The sequence below is a fragment of the Pseudoliparis swirei genome, chromosome 22, assembly GCF_029220125.1.
Source record: "Pseudoliparis swirei isolate HS2019 ecotype Mariana Trench chromosome 22, NWPU_hadal_v1, whole genome shotgun sequence".
Lineage (NCBI taxonomy): Eukaryota > Metazoa > Chordata > Actinopteri > Perciformes > Liparidae > Pseudoliparis > Pseudoliparis swirei.
This window is the reverse complement of record NC_079409.1, coordinates 9,267,720-9,288,445: the sequence shown is the minus strand read 5'-3', so window position 1 is coordinate 9,288,445 and position 20,726 is coordinate 9,267,720. Positions and strand designations below refer to the sequence as shown.

Here is a 20,726-nt window from a genome sequence, read left to right as displayed (position 1 = left end):
TTCCTGGGTTATTAAACTAATTTGGTGTTTAGAGTTTGACTATTTCACAGAGAAAGACTGTTCCTTGTTCATGTAGTGGTGGTACTTAGTCTATTTCCTCATGCCTTACATCACTCTGCCTTCTTCTACATCATTTATCCTTAAGAAGGAATACCGAAAAGACATTCCTGTTGTTTACAAAGCCGCAGACAATATTTAGTTTTTCAGGTCAGACATTAGTGAATACCCATTATGATGAAGTTTAAAAAGCATTTCATGTTCTCTACAATTGTCTCATTTCTTCGTCTCTCTCTTCCTAAGGCTAATTTATTCTCTCCATGTCCATTTCTTCTTTGTCACCAGTAACCAACAAGCACCACTTTGTCAGCGGGCCCCTCCTCTACCAGTTTAGGATGAATTTCCGGCGGCGGCGGCGGTTGATCGAACTTCTTCACGAGCGCAGCCGCAGCATCCCGGAGAGCCACGACAGTCCCTTCTGCCTCCGCAAACAGAACTCGGATGGAGGCAACACCAGCTTCCTCTCAGGTACAGCCTGTTCCATTTACATGTCTAATGTTATATAGTTAAGTATGCCAGCTATTAGTAGTGCTCAGAACAGAGAAGCTGCAATTAATTTAATTGAAGCCTGACCGAAATCTATAAATGTCTTCATAACAGTTATATTTATTTATTCTCACTGTACAATATATTTCCCTGAGATATTGGATTCAGTCTTCTGGGGTGGATATTTTAATGGCAATTGCGTTATCTTCTTTTGACACATGGCGTCCATGGCGGTATCTGTTATATGAAGATAATACAGTCGAGGTTTTCGTGTAGCCAGGCTGAAGAACATGGTCAAAAGTGTTGAGTCCTGTTGTGCGCTCACACTGCCAAGTTGGCTTTCCCTAAATGGGACTCACAATCTCCTCAAAGACATTTAAATGATTATAATATGATGTAAATCTAAAAGAAAGAAGAGGTCTAAGGAGCCTGAACCAGAGTCCAGTTCTCTGCCTTGAGCAAACTCTGACAATAGATGGGCCGGGTTTAGAGCTGTGCTGAAGCATCTTTATCTTAATAACTATGACAGGAGATTCTCTACACTAGTTCCTCTGGGAAAACTCAAAGCGGTAACCTAGAGTGCTTGTAATTAAAAATGTCAGTCTCTATCCAGCTTTATAGCGTTGTCCCGTCCGTCTCTCTTTGTCTCCCGCTCGGCGTCAGTGAGTCCCACTAAAGAGATTAAGGTGGTGGTCGGAGTCCGGCGGAGCAGCATGAGCAGCAGCTGTGGCAGCAGCGGTTATTACAGCAGCAGTCCTACGCTCAGCAGCAGCCCACCCATCCTCTTTAACCCCAAGTCTGGTGAGATGACATGCAGACACACACACATAGAGAGCCTCACTCTTCATCTCTTTACAGGAAATACAAGAGAGGTTATGTTTCAGCTTTTATCAACACACTTTTCAATTTCTTCTTTATTTGGTTTGCACGGTAATGAAAAACCTGGGAAAATCCAGAATTTTGAAAATGTAAATCTCAGGCCTGGAGCCTTTTTGGAAAAGCCTGATCACTTATCGATTAAATGTGTTACGAAGACACTTGTTTATACATGTGGTTTATAAAATGATATTCACTTAAATTTCATATTGTTAAGTAGAAAAACAAGTTAAACTCAAAGTTACTCCACCCCCTCTTGCCATTCATTACTTTATTTTAGTGGACTGAGAAAGAAAGAAAGGAACTTATGGCGAAGAGAGGCTAAATGACCTTGTGTTAACATTGGAGGAAGATCAATATGTGCTGCTTGTAGCAAGTGGTAATCAATGAATTGGTGTGTGTGTGTGTGTGTGTTTTCTATTGCGCTTAGATTAGACACATCAAAGGAGACCTCAGAGTCCTTGAAAGAGTCTCTTTGTAGCATCAGAGCCCCTCGACATAAGCACTCACACACGCCATGCACAATGGACAGGTAAGGGAAGGCACACACACATAAATCATCCCCCTCTGCCTCAAATTAACCTCAATAATTGTGCGTATCGCACTATGGGAAGACGAGGAGTCCAACAATATAAAACATTCACAGTATGTGGTACAACAACTCTGCTTTGTATGTATGAAGCCAGACAGATGAAGAGATGAGATATTAACGAGAGTTTGTCCTGTCCATCTGATCAGATCAGAACTTCTTCAGAGAGATTATGGAAATGTAAAGACCAAGAGGATAAAAAGGTCTCTCACTCCACTTCCTGGGTTTCAACAGATTAGACTAGATTAGATGTACGACACAGACCGCAAGAGATTTATCAAATACGCACATACTGACAAGTTTGTGTGGGAATTATTATATGCCTGGTGTGTTGGGGTTATTCCTACATCTGTGGAATTAATGTAACTTTCAAATATTGTTTGACAAATCAAAGTCCAGTTAAATCCGCAGTCATGTTGAATTGAGCAATGGGGAGGGGAAGGGAGCTATAATAATTCAGGAAGCATCGGCCCTCCAGGCCCCGTTGGCATGTGACTGCCATGAGCCCTTTTGACACACTTTTTAGCCAACAATATTATGTCTGTGTGTGCGTGTGCCGGTTTAAGTATGTGTGCACATGCATTTATTTGGCTGTGTCCGCGGTCACCGTAGTAATTGGTATTTTGTGTGTGTGTGTTTCTCTCAACAGTTCTGAAAAGACAAGTGAGTCCTGAGGAGCTGCAGACACCAGGAGGACCTTTTCTAAAGAAGACATTTACTGTAGGGCTCAGACACACAAGCACACGCATGCACACACACACGCAGACCTCTAACAAAGACCACTTCAGCGTGGATGTTGTCATGCATACTCAGTCACACATTCCCTCTCTCACACTAAGGCAGGGCATTCAGGTCATGTGGCTCTGCAGGAAGTTCCGGCACGTGTGTCGGATGAATTTGCTCGCTGCAAATTGAGGATACCGCTTGAAGAATACTAAACTTTGAATAATACTAGGGACATGAATGTAACGTGTTTGCAATCATTTATATAATAAGACATGGCTTCATAGTGTCGATGTATTGTTCTTGATCTTTTGGGGAACAGTATATAGCGGAGATAATCTAACCACAAAGGTCTACTAACGAGCTACAACGACACATTAAGCACATTTCGGCTTCACTTAAATACAAACTGCGTGCCGCGTCACATCAACATTTCTTGTCTTCTCGCTGCTCCTCAGATTGTCGGCGATGCTGTGGGCTGGGGCTTCGTGGTGCGAGGCAGCGCACCCTGTCACATCCAGGCGGTGGACCCAGGAGGACCTGCAGCCGCTGCTGGCATGAAGGTAAGGACAGGAGGAATGGATGGAGTGTTACCGCATGTAGCCTATATAATGTATTCTGTAGGACAAAGGTTAGATGAGGATGTATTTTTTTTTTTTTGGTCAGTGGGACCACAACGTAATATGAGGGAGCTCTTGTTGTTATGTCTGAGATTGAAATCAAAACTTGACATTTTCCTCACATACTTGATCATTTAAGTGCGGACTGTGAGATAAGTGCTACACAAGAATGACGGAGAGGAATCGGGAAGGAATAGGAAGAAGAGTAGAAGGACTCATTCTGTAATGAGGACGAAGGTTGTGAGCAGAGAGGAGCTGTATCGGCAGGGAACTTATTGAGGGAGGAGAACAACATGAAGTGGTAAAACAATGTAATGGTGGCGTGAATGTATGTTAGCATAGTGGCAGCAAGGAATCCTGGGAATGCAAAGCTTAAACCACAACTTGGAGAGAGGAGGAGGGAGCAAAGTCTGAATAAAAAAGCAGCAGGAGCCAGAAAGTGGAGTAAACAGTAAAGTTATTGAGCACATAAACTATTGTTTGTGTTTTAAAAGTCTGCGTTTTGAATAATTGATAAATCATTGCTCATGTCCAATGGACACTTGAAATGATTCTTGGGACTCCAGGGAAGAAGCTGGGTTTTTAATGTGCATTAATGGGAGATGAATTCATACAGAAGGAGAGAAAGAAGCGGAGAGAGAGGAGCTCGGTGTATCCTAGGAAGGCCGATAGCAGCATCTCTAAGGGCTGGACATAGAGCCAGCTCTAACTATAAGCGCTATCAAAGAGGAACGTCTTAAGCCTACTCTTAAATGCGGTGACTGTCGGCCCCCCGGACTGAAACTGGAAGCTGGTTCCACAGAAGAGGACTCTGTAGTTCCCATCCTACTTTTTTAGACGCTAGGAACTACAGGTGACCCCACGCACTCTGGTAGCGCAGCTTTGTCGTGGGATAATAGAAGACGGTGAGCTCCTAAAGATATGACGGTGCCTGGCCAACGAGGGTTTTGTCGATAAGGAGAAGGGATTTAAATAAAATTCATGAATTTACAGGGAGCCGGTGCAGAGAAGCTAATACAGAAGCACATCTGTGAAGTGAGAATAAGCACGAGCTGAAGAGTGTGCCGGATGAGGAAAGAGCATCTAAAGGTTTCGCACTGAAAGGGGAAACGGTCAATAATATCACTTCTGCTTTTGTTCCTGTCAAATGGTATCCCCGTGGAAACGTGTGTCGCGGTCCACAGTGTGTTATTAATGCGTCCCCATAAAGTGTGTGTGTGTTCGTATCTTTATGCTGCGTGATTAGCTCTGTTGACCTGATTGAGGCCTGACTGTGGACCCACTGTGAGGACGTCATGTCATACTTTAACACCATATTTTTGGTATTTAAACTTTTGTGCGTTTTTTCTATTCGTTCAGTCTGAAAGGTGGTATTATCTTTCATGAGCTACAGTGTCACCGGTTTATTTATTAGGAGTTCATTGCACTCCCTGCTGTTCCTAGAAGGTTTATCCTTGTCCACCTGCGCAGTTTTATTGCTGTGTCATCATGAAGCAGTAACACATCCACGCAGAGGGAACGCCGTGCTGTGAGGTGTCGGCACCGCGGTCCAGGCAGAAGGCCAAAGGGGAAACGTACACCTATTTACCTCAGTGGGGAGGTGCTAAGAAGCAACATGAAGCTCCTCTCGGTTCTCATCACCCAAATGCTTTCAAACACTTCGACTCTGTATCTTTTTCCACCTCACAGATGCACACATTAGCATCGTCTGGACCATAATGGATCCGAGCACTTATGATCCTAATGCACTTCTATAAGGCAGCAGCATAGAGTTGTGTGTGTATGTGTGCGTGTGCGTCCTGAACCATATGTTCTGTATCATGAGTTGAGATGAATCAGACACTGTTGCATATTGTAATGTTACAATACTCTAATTCTATATATATATATATATATATAGATGCACAATTGTCAGTTGAAACATATACAACACATCTAATGGTCTGACTCTCTTCAAGGAAAAATTCAACGTTTTGGGAAATACTCCTCAGTGCCTGTTCTTTTGGACTCCGAGAGACCCTGGAGTCATGTCGTTAGCCTGAGGTTGCCAGGCAACTGGAAAACTACGTTGCTGATTAGTGAGCTAAAGAAACAGACTGTGTGGATTCATTACGATTTAAACCCCAAATTGGTCGCCCTAATTCATTTTAGATTCAGATCGGTTTGCCTTTCGCTTGTCATTCAGTTTGAGGGAGGTCGTGATGCCTGAAATTATTATTGGCCATTTGGTTTTGGGTTGCATTTGGGTCTTTCATTCATTCTTGGCAAGAAAACAAATGTTTTCCAAAAACACCAGACTGCCAGGGAGCCCTGACGTGTCAGTCGGTTGCTGTTTCTCTGGCTTTCCGGTTCCTCACGTGTCATAAAAGCAAATATGGCCTCCGGTCTTCCATCACCTGAGTATTTTGGTAAAGAGGGACTATTCTCTACATTGCGTACACAGGTCATTGCTGCGTGAATATCTCAGCGATTATGCTCTCTTCTCTATATGCCCGTTTCTATGTCTTTCCTTCTTCTGTGTGAGAGTGATTTTAACCCTCTGAGTGCAAGGAGCCATTAAGTCCAGTTGGGCCTCAGCCAAGACTAACAACCCCACAGCCTGAAGAGAGGAGAGGCATCAGTGGGAGAGAAAGAGGGGAGCAGTTGAAAAGTGTTAAAAAGGCTTTAAGGAAAGGTTGAAGAGAGAAAAAAGAATAGAAGTCGAGAAAAAGAGAGTACTTTCACTTTGCAAGTAGTGGTATACTGTGGTATATTCTAGGCTTCTTGTCCCTCCTTTCTTCTCTTACTCTTGTAATGTCTCTTTCTCTTTAAGCCGTCCGGAGACATTCATCAAGGTCGGGAAAACGTTTAGTAGCAATACCTGTGAAGTAAAGGAATACTGACATCGGTGACTCTATGCAAAGAACAGTCTGGCTTTGAATAGCTACTCCTTGTAAATACTTCCTGAGTCAATAACCCATAAAACACATCTGTTAAAGCTTTTCTTCCATCGTCACTCGGCCTGCGTCTACACTTTGGCGATTTATAGCCAGTAGAAATATCGGAGTGATTATGTGCTTTGGTTCTCTTTGACGCAAACTTGCATCTTGCAGAGCTGTTGGAAAACCTTTGGGAGCTGTGTGTGTGTGTACTTGTGTTAGCTTGCAAAGAGCCAGACCGCAGCAGCATCATGTTGCAACAGCAGCAGTTGCAAACCAGCTGTTTTTTTTTATCAGTGTTGTCGAGTTGCAACAGCAAGTTAAACAACTTTACGGCAGGCGTGACACAGGAGAGATCTGAGCTTGGCTGCCATGTTGTACCTGGTGTCGTGTTGGCATGTTTCCCTTTCCTGTTGGCGATTTGAGTGCGACCTATGAAGCATTGTCGGATTGCTTATGTTTTGGGGTCGTTTTAGCTGCACTGTGATGGACAAATGTTTGTTGGACCGAAATGTTTGGAGCATGCCCCTTGCAGCAAACAGGACTCCTGTTTTGTGGCGGTGGGGAGATGGGGGCACAACATGCTTTTATTAAGGTCTTGGCAAGTAAAGCTTATTGCAGGTCCTCTTTATGTCGAGGCATTAAAATGTCAACAACAACCTCAAATTCTTCCTGCGGCATAACCCACTGTTGATTATGTTCCAAACGCTGCACAACATCGACAGATATTTAAGTTTTTTTACGTGTGTGTTATATTAAAGTGTAATGTGTGTTTTTTGTTTTTAAAATAGTGTGTGTATCGCGTTCGAAACACCGTATCGATGTGATCTTAGCTGGGGCTCCCTTGAAAATTATATTTTGTAATGTTCTATTTACCTGATTGAGTAAAGGTTTTAAATATATATATATATTAACATTTCAACCTAACACTTCTGTTAAACAACATCTCCAAATTGAAGCAATGAAGTATTTTTTTCCCCTTTTTCCCCCTCTTTCATTGCTTTCACTTCCACCCCTGGTTCACTTGTGTTTGATTAGCATGAAAGGTTAAAAGCATTATAGCCCAATTCAGCATCAATCAACTCTCTTTTCTCTGTTTTTCTCTTCTAAAGGTGTGCCACTTTGTGGTGTCGGTAAACGGACGGAACGTCCTCGCTCAGGACTACCGGACCGTCAGCAGCCTGATCCTGACCGGACCCCGGACAATAGTCATGGAGGTGATGGAGGAGGCATAAGTTTGAGCAGAGCTGTGGCAGAATCCCTCGCAGACGAATACTGCAGTAATAACATGGGGACTAGACAGCGACAGAGAAACTTGGACGACTTGAAACACAACTCGCACTCGCTCTGTTCCAACAATGTTTGGGCATGGTGGATGACTAAGACACAGTGTGTGTTTAAGAAGGTACACACGTCAAGTAATTGATTCGACCTGTAGACAAAACATGTAGGTTGTGCTTTTTGGGGGGGGGGGGGGTTGGAGGGATTTAGAGGCATAAGAGTTGCCACTTCTACAGATGGTGATCCAATGTGCTCACAAAGGCTCTCAGTCGTAATTAAGTGGCGCCGACTTTATGCGTGGAATGGGAAGACCCATGTTTTCTGTTTGAGTTTAAAACCAGAACTGTTTCATGAATCTGTTGCCGACCATGAAGAGTGTTTGAAGGACGAGAGATGAGGTTCTTCATTAGAAACCCGGAGTTGAACAAGTACAACCTGAAAATGTAACAAAAAGGAAGAATATTTCATTCTGACTGTCAGTGACCTCTCCTCCAGTTAGTTTCCAACCATGGACGTAAGCTCCTGAGGCTCAACACTGCCCTCTGCTGGGAGACCCAGGGAGACACAGAGAGGGAGCATTTAAACTACAGCTACAGCTCGTAAATCACAGGTCGGGTTTCAGGGTGTTTATTTCTTGCTTGGGCAACCATGTAGCCAATAGAAAAAATATACATTTCTACCCTTGTTGTGTGAAAGACATTTACAAATAAATTGATATCCAGGTAGATTTACTTGTAGCTACTAGGAATAAGTTTATGTAATAAAAAAAATAACTGATAAAATGTGACATTAACAGACACAATGTTTATAGCAAAGTTATGAAAGTAAACTGAGGTGGTTCTGCTTTAGAAAAATTGTGTATCAGATAAAGCCTCATAAACTACAGCAATGAGAACATCAGAGTCTTTAAGATGATAAATTACACCTGATCTCTATTAGTTAGTTCTGTTTTTTAAGATGACACATGCAAACCAGAAACTTACATATTGACATAAGTTGTCATTATTTGTAAAGATGTTTGTTTAAAAGAATAAGAACTTGGAGAGTCTTCTCTTGGAAATATTTCTATGACGTGTTGCATTTATTGCCAAAAACTAAAGTGTATTAAGTACCAGTGGAAATACAAAATGAATACTACAATTGGAGTCATGTGCTGCCAACCAGATTTAATTTGGAAACTTAAGATATTCTTTTAGTGAATATATTTGGTTGAAATTAGCCTTGTAAAGGTTAGCTGGACTAAAGAAGACTTCATGTTTATATTAATATATTTGTACCTCATTAGCCTCCAAAATATCATCAGAATTAACTGCACATGTGTAGACTGTGCAATCATGTGCTTAGACATACTAGTATGAAAATAATCACATTAAAAATTATACAGGACTGTCTCAGAAAATTAGAATATTGTGATAAAGTTCTTTATTTTCTGTAATGCAATAAAAAAATTATTAAATATTAAAAGAATAAAAGGCTTGCAATATTTCAGTTGATTTGTAATGAATCCAGAATGCATGACATTTTTTTTTTTAATTGCATTACAGAAAATAAAGAACTTTATCACAATATTCTAATTTTCTGAGACAGTCCTGTATGATAACAGAAAAATAGAGCATGGATTTGTGATGCCCACATTGCTGATACAGTTTGTGTCTGTAATTCTGTTTAACTCCTGAACAAACACTTCTATATTGTATAGGCTCCGCCCCTAAGAGCTGTCACTATTGTAGTTATCCTGGCCGGCATTCATAATCGGTAAGATTTTTTTGCGGTCAACATTCACCTATTCTCACACTGAATCACACATTGATGCACAGGCTTCAGTGCAAAGTCCAACTTTGCAGACCATCAGGGTAGCATGTCAGCGGATTAGCTGCGAAAGCTCTGCTAGCCTCTCAAATGCCCACAAATCCTTATTTTAAATGTGCAATAGTGACCTTAAAGATGTATAACCCATCAACCTGAGAGCTGTGTGTTTCCACATTCCTGTCAAGCAGCGAAATGTCCTGCGTTTCTTCTTCCAGGGGAAAACCATCCCAGTACAACCGGCTATCATTTGGCTATTCTCCGTCTTTGCACACTTTGTAGGGAAACAGCACTGGAGCTGTGACACAGGAAAGGGATCACGGTTTTGTCTTCCTTTGACAACCTCACCTATATAACACTGGAGCTCTCCGCTCCCCTCCCAGTCGTTAATTGATCCGGGTGTGGATGTGAATTCACAACCGGCGCAGAGCACGTCCCTCTCTGGACGGGGTGAGATGTGCCAGTCTTAAATTGTGATGATCATTTAAAATCCTCTCTCCGTCCCACAGGAGGGAGCAATCCCCCGAAGCACTTTGCTCAAAACAGAGATGTAATGGTGAGGAAAGGGAACATGACAGCTTACATCAACCACCGGGCGGTGGGCCCTTCGGCTGCGGTGAGCTGTCATCGTCAAAGCAGTTCACATCCCCGAGGTGTAGCACCGCGCTGCAGGCTTCCGATTCTCGTAGAGTTCCGCTCCACACCCGTTCAGATGTTGTGGGACCGGTTTGGTACGGTGGATCGGAGCGTTATGGTTCCCCTCCATGGTGCAGCTGCTGGCAGGGAAACCGCGGCAGCTCCCATTGCACAGAGATGCACAGTCGGGTGGATTGGTCCTGCTCCCCTAAAAGTCTTAACACACTCTTTTTGGTCGAGAATCATTTCTCTTGAAGGCTTCACCAGTAGAAATGTCTCACCCAGTCTGCCCATGTACAAACATACAGTGCACACTGGGTTGTCGTGGCGTTAACATGTCGGGGCTTCCCTGTTATATGATATGTGGAATTTACAGTTTGTGAACTGGTGCATGTTTTCTGCTTGTGGGCATAGACTGCATCAGCTTCACCCTTTATCCAATAGCAACAGCTCTAAGAGGGTGGAGCATTTACAATATCAAGCGTTAGTTGTGAAAACTCGTGGAGGGCTTCGCCTTTACTCAAAAGAAGTTACAATACATAACTAACTTTACTTGTTTGTTTTAGACAAAACAACACCTGCTTCACTAAACTTGTACTAAGTTTAATCCTAAAGAGAATTTATTACTAAATACAAATTCAGTCGACTTTTTCTATTCAACATGAACATATATTCAGGAAATCTTTATTGCCAAACAGTAGAAGTATGTCACGGTGAACTTCCCGCGAGTCTCTGTAGCGAGCTCTTCAGTGGGCATCTCATGTGTCGTTCCTCAATGTGCTTTGATGTTGTACGCAGTGAAATGCATGATTCCTGTAAACACAATGCTTATGTAGCATTCTAATCCAAAGCGCTTCTTCAGTGTGTTTGTAGGACTGAGTTATCTGACAAATCATTTCAGAGGTAAAGTAGATTTTCACATGCTGTTGATGTTCTGCAATGCTCCATTTTCAGGACAATGATATAAGAACAAAACTTCTTCAGCTGTTTCAATAAATAGCTTATAAAATGACAATAGAACATTGTTTAGACATTCATGACATTTTGTGTTGGTTGCCGATCTCAAAATAGTTCACTCAATTTGTTGAGTGATGCCATAAAACATATTATTTTTACATTGTCCATGTAAAGGTCTTGGATATTTTGTCTTCTTGATTTTGCTGTGTTTGGAGAAAACATAATAGGGACTCTGGACACAAGAGATTTTGATACGTTTACGTACATTTTTAGTTCTTTAATAAGATTTTTCCACACAGCCAATCAGCAAGTAGCGTGACACAAATCACTTGTTTTGCCGACATCAGTGATTCGTCTCAAGGGTTTTCGTTAGTGGTGGCTTTCAAATGAGGCGGCTGAGATTCTGAAAAAGGAGATGGAAATGTTTCTTGTTTGTCTGAAGGCAGTTTGGGAAGGTTGACTATGTTAACAGTTGAGTTTTAACAAATGAAAATATGCAGACGTGTCAAATGTGTCCCTTCACGTGTATTAAAACATCTGGAGGGAGTTTAGTGGTCATTAGTTGGCTGAAACGGGTTCACTGACTGTTCAACAATAAGCCTGAAAGCATCTGCCTTAAGACCTCATTCTGCTGCTAATCACACTTGGTGGTCATCTTTTCTCTTGTTCTGTTCCCAGATCTGTTTATCTATGACCTTGTATATTAATAGTGCTCATGTAACAGGTGATCGTGCCGCAGTTCTGTTGACAATCAGTATTTTATGGACACCACCTTCAAAAAGCACAACAGCGGTTTCAAAAGCAACGTACTGATGGAATGTACTTCCTTCTACATTGTGCTGTTGATATTGTCTGTTTTATACTCCAGCTTTGATGGTTGGTTCACTTGCTTAATTAAAGGGATTATTTTTGCTTCATGAGGCCAGAGTGAGGACTCCGACACCTTCAGTGTTTCTTTTCTCCGCGGTCAGAGATTTAATGTTGGGTTTGACGACAATATAAGCTAACACAGCACCACAGTCTGTTTTTGACAAAGCAGCTTGAAGCTAATTCTGATGTTCTGATGTATTAAACAGTTGATTACGTGTTTAATAAACAAACTGATTATTGTCTTATTCTGTAAATGTCCTGTGTCCTTTCGGTCTCGTTCGGTTTGTTTATTTGATCGTTTAGTAAAAAAACCGAATATAGAACAAGTAAATACACAATGTATAACAAATATATATACAGATATATTTGGATATCAGAGAAAAAAAACAGAATTAAATATGTCTATCAATAACCTAGATATTTACCAAAGACACAGGTAACTATAACTAAATGTATAGTTTAAATATGCTTGTTCTGCAAACTAGAAAGGGTAAACACTTACTCGGTGTCTCCTCATCAGACTCTGTTAACTCAATAAACGGCACATCATCATCCATCCATACCGAGATTATCCTCATTAGGGTCGCGGGGCGCTGAAGCCGATCCCAGCTGACATTGGGCGAAGCTGGACAGGTCGCCAGTCCATCTCAGGGCTCATATAGAGACAGACAACCATTCATGCTCAGTCACATCTATGGGCAATTTAGAGATCAATTAACCTGAGCTGCATGTCTTTGGGAGGAAGCTGGAGAATCCAGAGAAGACCTGGAATTGAATCCACGGCCCTCTTGCTGTGAGGAGACAGTGGTAGCCACCGTGCAGCCCCAGAAACGTCCAATAACAGCAACACAAGTGACTTTAATAAAACTATTTGTTGGTTTCAAACGGAACACAAGAACACGTGACATTTATGATAAAACAGACCAGCAGAACGTCCGCGGACCGTTTCTGCCCCTCCTAGATTGTTTAAAAGTGAAATGACGCCCCCCTCTCTTTATTTGTAAGACGTACTACCCAAACGCTACCAGCAGGGTGCGCTGCAGTATTGTAGCTCAATATCTGCGCTGAATGCACAACGAGTCCCACCATCGCTCAGCTAGTTGTCTTCTGTGGACAATTGTATATATTTCAGCAAGCGACCAGAGGTTTTTTTCCACTTGGTGAATACGATCCACAGGAATAAAACACCTCTGCACTCGAGGAGTAGATGTTCCACTGACATTGTTATTGTTAATGTCTGGTCTCAGTCATTCATCAAGTCTATTTGGTACCTGCTCTAATGTCATTACTTATTTATTCTAGTCGTATTTCTATTCAAACTGCGTAGCTGCATGGTCTACAGGTTTCACCTGGACTGACATTCTTGACTGCACACACATCTAAAATAATGACAATAATGAAGGTGTGTTGAAAATGAATTTATTGTTGAATGACACAGTTTTGTCATGTTGTAGTTCCACAGGCACCCAGTTATGCTTCTCTCTCTCTCTCTCTCTTTCTCTCTCTTCGTCTCTCTCTCTTTTCCATCCTTATATCCACAAGGAAGACTGACAGATACACTAACTGGAAAGGCCTTATCAGATGAGGCAGGCGCCACCTTTCATCCACCTGTTCATTGCATTCGCACGTCCATTGATTAGCTCAGCAGCCAACCTTCAGGTCGCCTCCGTCCATTTATCTATTTGTCTGTGTGTCTTTCTGCTCAGTAAACAGAGTGATACATACACACAGGATATTATACATTTTTACACACACACACACACACACACACACAGTGCGACAGCCTGCAGGGTGGTCGACGCTGAACTGATAAGAAATATGTTTATTTAACAGAATAAGTGCAAAGCGGCAAACCGTTACTTACAATGTGGATTTTTTTCTGTTTCCAATTCTAAATTCAGTTATTCAAAGTTATTTGTGTTGGAACCAACGTGTGGCAAAGAGTGATGGTGTTTTTGGAGTAGAGGTGTAATTAATACATGTTGTTCTTTTCAAGGGGCCTTTAGAGAATAATGTGTTGATACATAAAGAATCGCAATTGCACAGTTTAGGTTACTGAGTCCAATTCCAACTGGGGCCAACGCACTGGGAGAAGCCCAAAGTAGCATACATTATAAAATCATATCAAGGGTTGAAAAGCCCAGTTGGCCCAATTAAAGCAACACAAATGCACACGTTACAAGCCAAACTCAAATTATTAATGCACATTAAAAAATCCCTCTTATGACAAAATAAGAGCGTTCAGGAGAAATATGAGTTGCATTGAAAGCATTGGATTCATTCAGATTTGGTTTCAGAGTTCGACGAGGACGAGGACAACACCATTTCTCACTTATTTCCAGCCTGACTCAATGTTTATGAAAATGTTTAAATAATTGAATGTTATTCAGCAAACAAACCGTCAAACCAGCGATATAGTTTTTAAAAAGCCACCCTTAAAATATAAAATAAATGTGTTTTCATTCCCCGTGTTGGCACTCTTTGTCTTTTCAAGCACACTGTGTTTATCTTAATGCTGGGTGATATTGAATATATGGTTTCAGGCTATTTTATATATTTCCCATATCCTTTTTTTATATTATGGCACACATTACATTATGGCAGAGCACATAATGTAATATCTAGAAGAGGAAATAAGATTACCTGGAACACAATATTCTTTGAAGTTTAATTATCTTTTTGACACAATAAGCGAGGTTATCTGTGTTATTACTTGAAGTAAATGTAGAGCTTTTTGACTATTATCACAGAGGAGAAGCATAGAAAAGGAAAGACTGAAGCAGAGGAATGTTTCAGTGCTCAGGCTGATGGACTGAATGCCTTTGAGGCACGATTACAGTGTTTTCAAGGGAACTGTCTCTTGTCCTCCACTTCCCTCCCCACAGGCAAGGAGCTCAGGACAAGTCACAGCAAGCAGGCATTATAGCCACCAGACAAATGCTTCTTGGACTGTGTCTGCCAGCTCTGGGAAATTGGCTAGTCACTGGTAGTGACTAGTAGTAACCCACCTCTTTTCAACTGGCGGTTCCTTTGCAAAACGTCATTTACCAATTGCTGAGACAGGAAATCACAACTCCATTTGATGCTTTATGGGCAGTGGAACACCTTTTTGCTGGGCCTGATTAGGATGCAGGTGCATGAGTGAGAGGAGACTGATTCACAGTCCTACCAATCTGACTTTTCTATTGCTTCATTGCTGGATCTCAACCATGTACTAAACGGTCATCTATACAGCTTGTTGGACCATGTACACATTGAGTAGATTCATGGACAACGTCCTCGGGACTGGAGACATAAAAACAGGACTAATGTCACCGTTACAGTTTTTACCTTTTTCGCAATCTTTATTTTATGCGTTAACAAGCTTACCATTTGCTTATAAGTACATTCACAAAGTAAAGTTGAGATGTCATTAGTTGTGCAGATATTTAGTCATAAACCAATTATCTGGACATATTGATCAGATGATGATGATGCGAGATCGAAAGATAAAGAACCACCAAAGATATTTCAATTCATCTTGATGTGACAATGAAAATATTCACCAAATTACATGTCAATCTAGTTATTAATTATTTTAGTCTGGACTAAAGTGGCGCACAGACCATTACCGTCCCGACTCCCGGGATGAAACAACCACCAGATGGCTCTGGTGAATGTGCTCTGCATATTACAGATACCTTTTTTTGAGTACCTAAGTACTTGTCTTTTACCACAAATAAAATACTGTCTAGCAGATAAATCACACTCGTTCCACAACGACCAGTTGGAAAAGGTATCATTACCGTAAGAGCTGTCCGGTTAGCACCTTTGGGAACGGCAGGCCTGGTACCAGATGACAAGCTGGCTAATAACTGTGACTGGTTGGTCTAATCAGTAGGCTGCGGTCACTTCAGCCAGCTGCTGCCCTCATATTAACCTGAAGCTTGTTATTAACACGGTGTGTGTCTGTGTGTGTGTGTGTGTGTGTGTGTGTGTGCGAGCCCTTATATTTGTCAACTCTACTTGAACTTGTCCAGGTCTTTTGCTTTAGTCTACAAGACAAACAAACCATGTTTATTTTGCTTGTTTAAATGCAGCTCATTGTGAGTGTGTGAATGACGCAGTGACAGTGATGCTAAGCCCCCCACGCCTCGGGCTATCCCTGCCTTCTAAAAGTGTCGGGCGGGGGGGCTTCAGGTCTATCCGTGTGTCGGTTTGTGTGCGAGAGCAAAATGTGTAAGAGGTCTTTATTAAAATGTAATTTTAGAGTTTGCAGATCGTAGTCTTTTGTCCCTGTGTGTGTGTTTCTCTCCCTTTCGTTCAGGGTGTGTGTGTGTGTGTTTATGTCTGTGTGCGCATAATTGTCTGACTCAACAAAAAGAATCAAATGAAATAGTCAATATAATATTATTGAATGCTGCAGCTGTTGAATTGCAGGAGGTTGCAGTTTCTTTCTTTCTTTCTTTCTGTCACATTTTTGAAGATATAAAACTTTTTCATGTTAATAAATAACATTTGAGGAGAGCATTTGCTGTTCTCGTGCTTTTGCTGATTGATACCTTGAAACTCATATTTGTCTTTCGCACAGTCCGAGCTTAAACGTGAGCCTGTTTATAAACACAAATGAAGGGTTCAGTCCTGCTTCCTGGGAGAAATAATAAGCTCACAGGAAATTATGCTTTGTGTCAAAGCCAACAATGGTGGCTTGTTTGTAATAATTATAGGAAGGTAGAGGAAATGCAGGAGGATGAGGTGGAGTCTGTTCATTTTAACGAAAATATGTTCTTCGACTTCAAACACTAAAAGAATGAAGATGTCCCGAAAATCCGTTTACAGGTGACTAACAAAGTTGTAATACAAAAACTCTGCAAAAAAGTTGCGTCTTGGGGTATAAATACATTTTAAAAACGGTGTTTACTGTTTAGAATTAAAACAAGAAATGGTCTTTCGTGTGCCGAACATTTCCCTAAACCTTCTCAGTGTCAGAACGAGTATAATTTGCTGTCAAGTTTTAACCTTTCATACTGTCTTGCCACAAAGTCCCCTGGTGCCTTAGCATCCATGGGCTTTAGAGATCTGTCACATATCACACACAGTGAGGCGACCAGACTGCACACATCTGTCTAATTCCTGAGGTGAATAATATGTACGATTGTTGAAAGTGGAAACTGAGATTCACCACTCAGTCCCACACAGTATGACAGAAATTAGGATGTCTAGGCCAGAAGAGTTACAAAAATTGTATAAGCGACAGTAACGGTAACATCTCAGTAGAAAGAAGAAGTACCAGAACTAAACAGAAAGTATTTGCAGTGCAATGACTTTAAAAACGTTATGCTGCTTTACAGCTGGGCAATGACCTATGGATCAACTCCATCATGCACGATGCATTTATTCAACAGAGCCACAGTGGGGATGGACAGCGATGGCAGAAAGTAGAAATATTGATTAAGAAGAGGGAGAGAAAAAGAAGGAAAATAAATAATAAAAGATTAAATAATGACAGGACATCAAGACTAATGAATAGATGGGGAAAAGAGAGACAACCCTCCACCGGGCAGGTCTTTAGGTCTGTTGGCCTGTGCGTCCAGAGAGGAGCTGTCAAACCGAAGCCCCCTTACACCGCAGACACTCAGAATACTAAGTTAAACCAAAAGTAAGCTGACAGTGGGTTTTAATATGGTCTATTTTAGTAAACGTGAAACCTATTTGTACCTCGAGTTCCTTTCGACCAGGTGAGTTGCAGCTTTAATTTCACCGATTAAAACGTCAGCATTGCTGTGGCAGCTGGTGGTGTTTTTATTTGGTGTGTGGGTCCGCTACAAACGGGCCACACACAGATTAACGGGAAAGAGGAAGAGGCTGGAGGAGGAAGGAAGACATTGAATCCTTATCCACTTGATTACAGTATTCATCTGGTCAGTTGTTTGGCTAAGGAGTGCATGGGTATGTGTATTAAGAGTGTGTGTGTGTGTGTGTGTGTGTGTGTGTGTGTACGTGTAGTGCCTCAGGGACACACCTGGAGTGTATAGCTATTCAGCATTTCATCTCAGCCAGCCAGCCACTGGCACATTTCAGCAGCCTCTGTTTCCCATGACTCCTGCTCGTCCCCCCTCAGGACGAGGCACGCAGTTCTTCCCCAGCAGAGGAGCTGGTTGTAGAAACCACATTACAAACTACACTCAAGTCTTCTCTTTCTCCAGCCCGAGAGAAGAACGAGCTGGCAGTGACTGATCCAATGTAATGCTCAATTTATATTAAAAGTGCTCAATACAGGGTCACAGGGTTCTCACCCCGGTGGCCTGCAGCTAAAGGTGCTTTATTTTCATTCTTTGATATAACTTGTCAGCTGACTGATTTCACTGACATCCAATAGGCCTGATTAGCAGATGAACATAGTGGACAACTTGAAGAGAAGGCATAGAGCTATACAACCTCTGGTTTCAGCCTCAAATATTAAAATTCTGGAATAACATTAATGAAAAGATGGACTCACATCAATGAATGAACAGAAGCAGTCAGAGCTCCACTTAAAAAACGGTTAATTTCAAAATGAATTGGTGTGAACTATTCTTCTAACTTATATGGATATTTATGGACATTTTCAATGGTTCACGAGCCTTCACGGCGATAGAGAGACCTGTTTCTTTTTGTAAATCTAACCTCGGTGCCTTTTAGCATCGCGGCTCGCTGCGCGCACCTGCTGCGAGCGCGCGGGGCCATTTGCAACCGGACTTTTTCCTCAAGTCAAACAGCAACGACCGCCATGTGGCTCCTTCAAAGGCGCTGATTCCGGATATGAGCCCACGGTAAGTCCCGTCGTGATCGCGGAGGCGCACAAAGGGCCCCGGGGGACTGGAGCGGGGTTGAAACCTGTAGGTTGACAGCGGAGTTTTTTTGCGCAGCGGCACACACACACACACACACGCTCTCTCTCTCCCCCCCCCCTCTCTCTCTCTCTCTCTCTCTCTCTCTCTCTCTCTCTCTCTCTCTCTCTCTCTCTCGAAAGGAAGGGTTGGGACAGGGAGGAATAGCTGGAGGGAGGGATGGCTGAATAACGAGAGGAGAAACACCCACTCCGGACCGACCGAATTGTATCCGGAGAGAAAGAAAGAAAGAAAGAAAGAAAGAGAGGAACCAATCGGTCTTTCGTATTTCCTTGGGGGATAAAGGGACGCTTTGAATTGATGACTGTAGAGGTAAAGGCGATTTCATTCATTGTGCACGTGTGAGTGTGTGTGGGTCTCAGGTGTGCAGCGCTGGAGTATTTGAACGCAATGTTTTAATTGAACCATTTAGCAGCACTTCAAAATCATCACTGAAGACCAACCTTGAAGACACGGTCAGTGAATCAAAGTTGTTCCGTCTCGCAGGTGGAACAGTTTGGATTAGATTTTTTTCTCCAAGAACACAATAAGTGCATGCGAGAGTCCTCCGCTGTCTTTACTGTGATTTAACGTCATTGAGTATGTCTGCAAACTGTATTCCACAAATAGCTTTTATAAGCGATTTGAGCATATTTAGACTGCTTCATTTGTAATGAGGACTACGCCTGTACCCTGGGTTCCACGACCAGTTGCAAAGTTGCTATTTGGAATGGAAAAGAGGAAACTCCATTTTGATCGAGCTGCAATTAGCATTTTTTGTTTCATTACATAAGTAAAGAGAGCTACATTTTTTATTAGACCTCACTTTGACAATTAACTCTCACGTGTGTGCGTGTGTGTGTGTGTGTGTGTTAGAGAGAGAATACAAGGGATCATCTTTTCTATTTAATCTTTATCATTTCCCTCTTCATGTCTTGACAGCAAACTATCCCATTTCCTGGAGTATTTGATGCTGACCAATGTGTATTGTCATATTTCTGGCCCTCTGACCCCGTCTGAATTGAAGGAGCTGGCCGTCATTGTAATACCACAGGGTTGCCTCCACTTCACTCATTTCAGAAACAACTTTTGTCGCTCATGCTGTTTTCTTCACACGACTGATTGTTGAGTGTGTTTCTCAAGGACAGACATAATAAGTTTGTCTGTCTGTGTCCGTCCCCCCGTGTGTAATAATAAGTTGCAGCCTACAGAGGAGGTGAAGCAAAGGTATAGAGGACCAAAGAGAAGGGGGTGAAAGGAAGATATGAGTTAAGGAGAAGAGGAGAAGATCTGTTCTCTCATGAAATGTTTCCCCGATGGACTGTCAATCAAACTCTCCCTGCCGCCTCTCACTGTTTGTCCTCCATAATTTTTTCTATCAGCTCTTTTGTTCATTTCTTCTCCTCCTCCCTCTAACAATGTCCTCCACTGTTTTCCCCTTAGTGTGGGCGGGAGGCTCAACCGCTGCTCTGCGGTCAGTCTAGACTGTCAAACTGCTGCTCTGTAATTGTATCAAAGTGGATATTAAACAGGAGTTAACTGACTCCAGATCAGCGATTTTGGGGCAAGGTGGGTTTTCTTGACCTACAGAACCTCCCTGCAGCTGAATGGCATTCATGGTCACTGAAATCCCCCTTTCTTTCTGTCCCTGACTGCATTTCCTTCTTGCTTTGTCCCTCTTTGCTTTGGAATTCCTCCTTTTTCTGAACACGATCTTCCTTCTCTCCGTGCAGGTCTAGACTGCTGCTGTGAGGATGTTGTCAGCGGGGCAGATCAGGTGGTGCTTGTTGACCCCACTGGTGTTGCTGGTCCTGGTTTCCCATTTCCCCTCTAAGGCACAGGGTCAAGGTAAGTGCATTTCTCCTCTTGTCCAGAGTTCTCTCTCTCCCTCTCATCCCACATCCGCGCCCTTATCCTCTCCTCCCCTGCCTTCCCAGCGAGTACCCTCATTTCCAGCACATCTAACTTTTTAAAATGTTTAAATCTTCCTCCACTTGACACCTTCACCACCCAATCTCTTCCCATCTGTGCCCGTCATCCCTCTTCTCTCCTTCCTCCC

General features: G+C 42.3%; 2 protein-coding genes across 3 annotated transcripts in view; both read left to right on the top strand.

Moving 5' to 3' along the window:
- Positions 1-12,067, top strand: part of deptor (DEP domain containing MTOR-interacting protein) — a 30,152-nt gene extending 18,085 nt beyond the window's left edge. For both annotated transcript variants that reach the window (XM_056444278.1, XM_056444277.1), the window contains exons 6-10: positions 343-525; positions 1,207-1,344; positions 2,658-2,728; positions 3,190-3,294; positions 7,382-12,067. In XM_056444278.1, coding sequence (XP_056300253.1) covers positions 343-525; positions 1,207-1,344; positions 2,658-2,728; positions 3,190-3,294; positions 7,382-7,504 — 620 coding nt within the window. In that variant the 3' untranslated portion in view covers positions 7,505-12,067. The remainder of the gene's footprint in view (positions 1-342; positions 526-1,206; positions 1,345-2,657; positions 2,729-3,189; positions 3,295-7,381) is intronic.
- Positions 1-20,726, top strand: part of LOC130212945 (Wilms tumor protein 1-interacting protein) — a 110,618-nt gene that overhangs the window by 40,707 nt on the left and 49,185 nt on the right. The gene's annotated exons all lie outside the window — the stretch shown is intronic.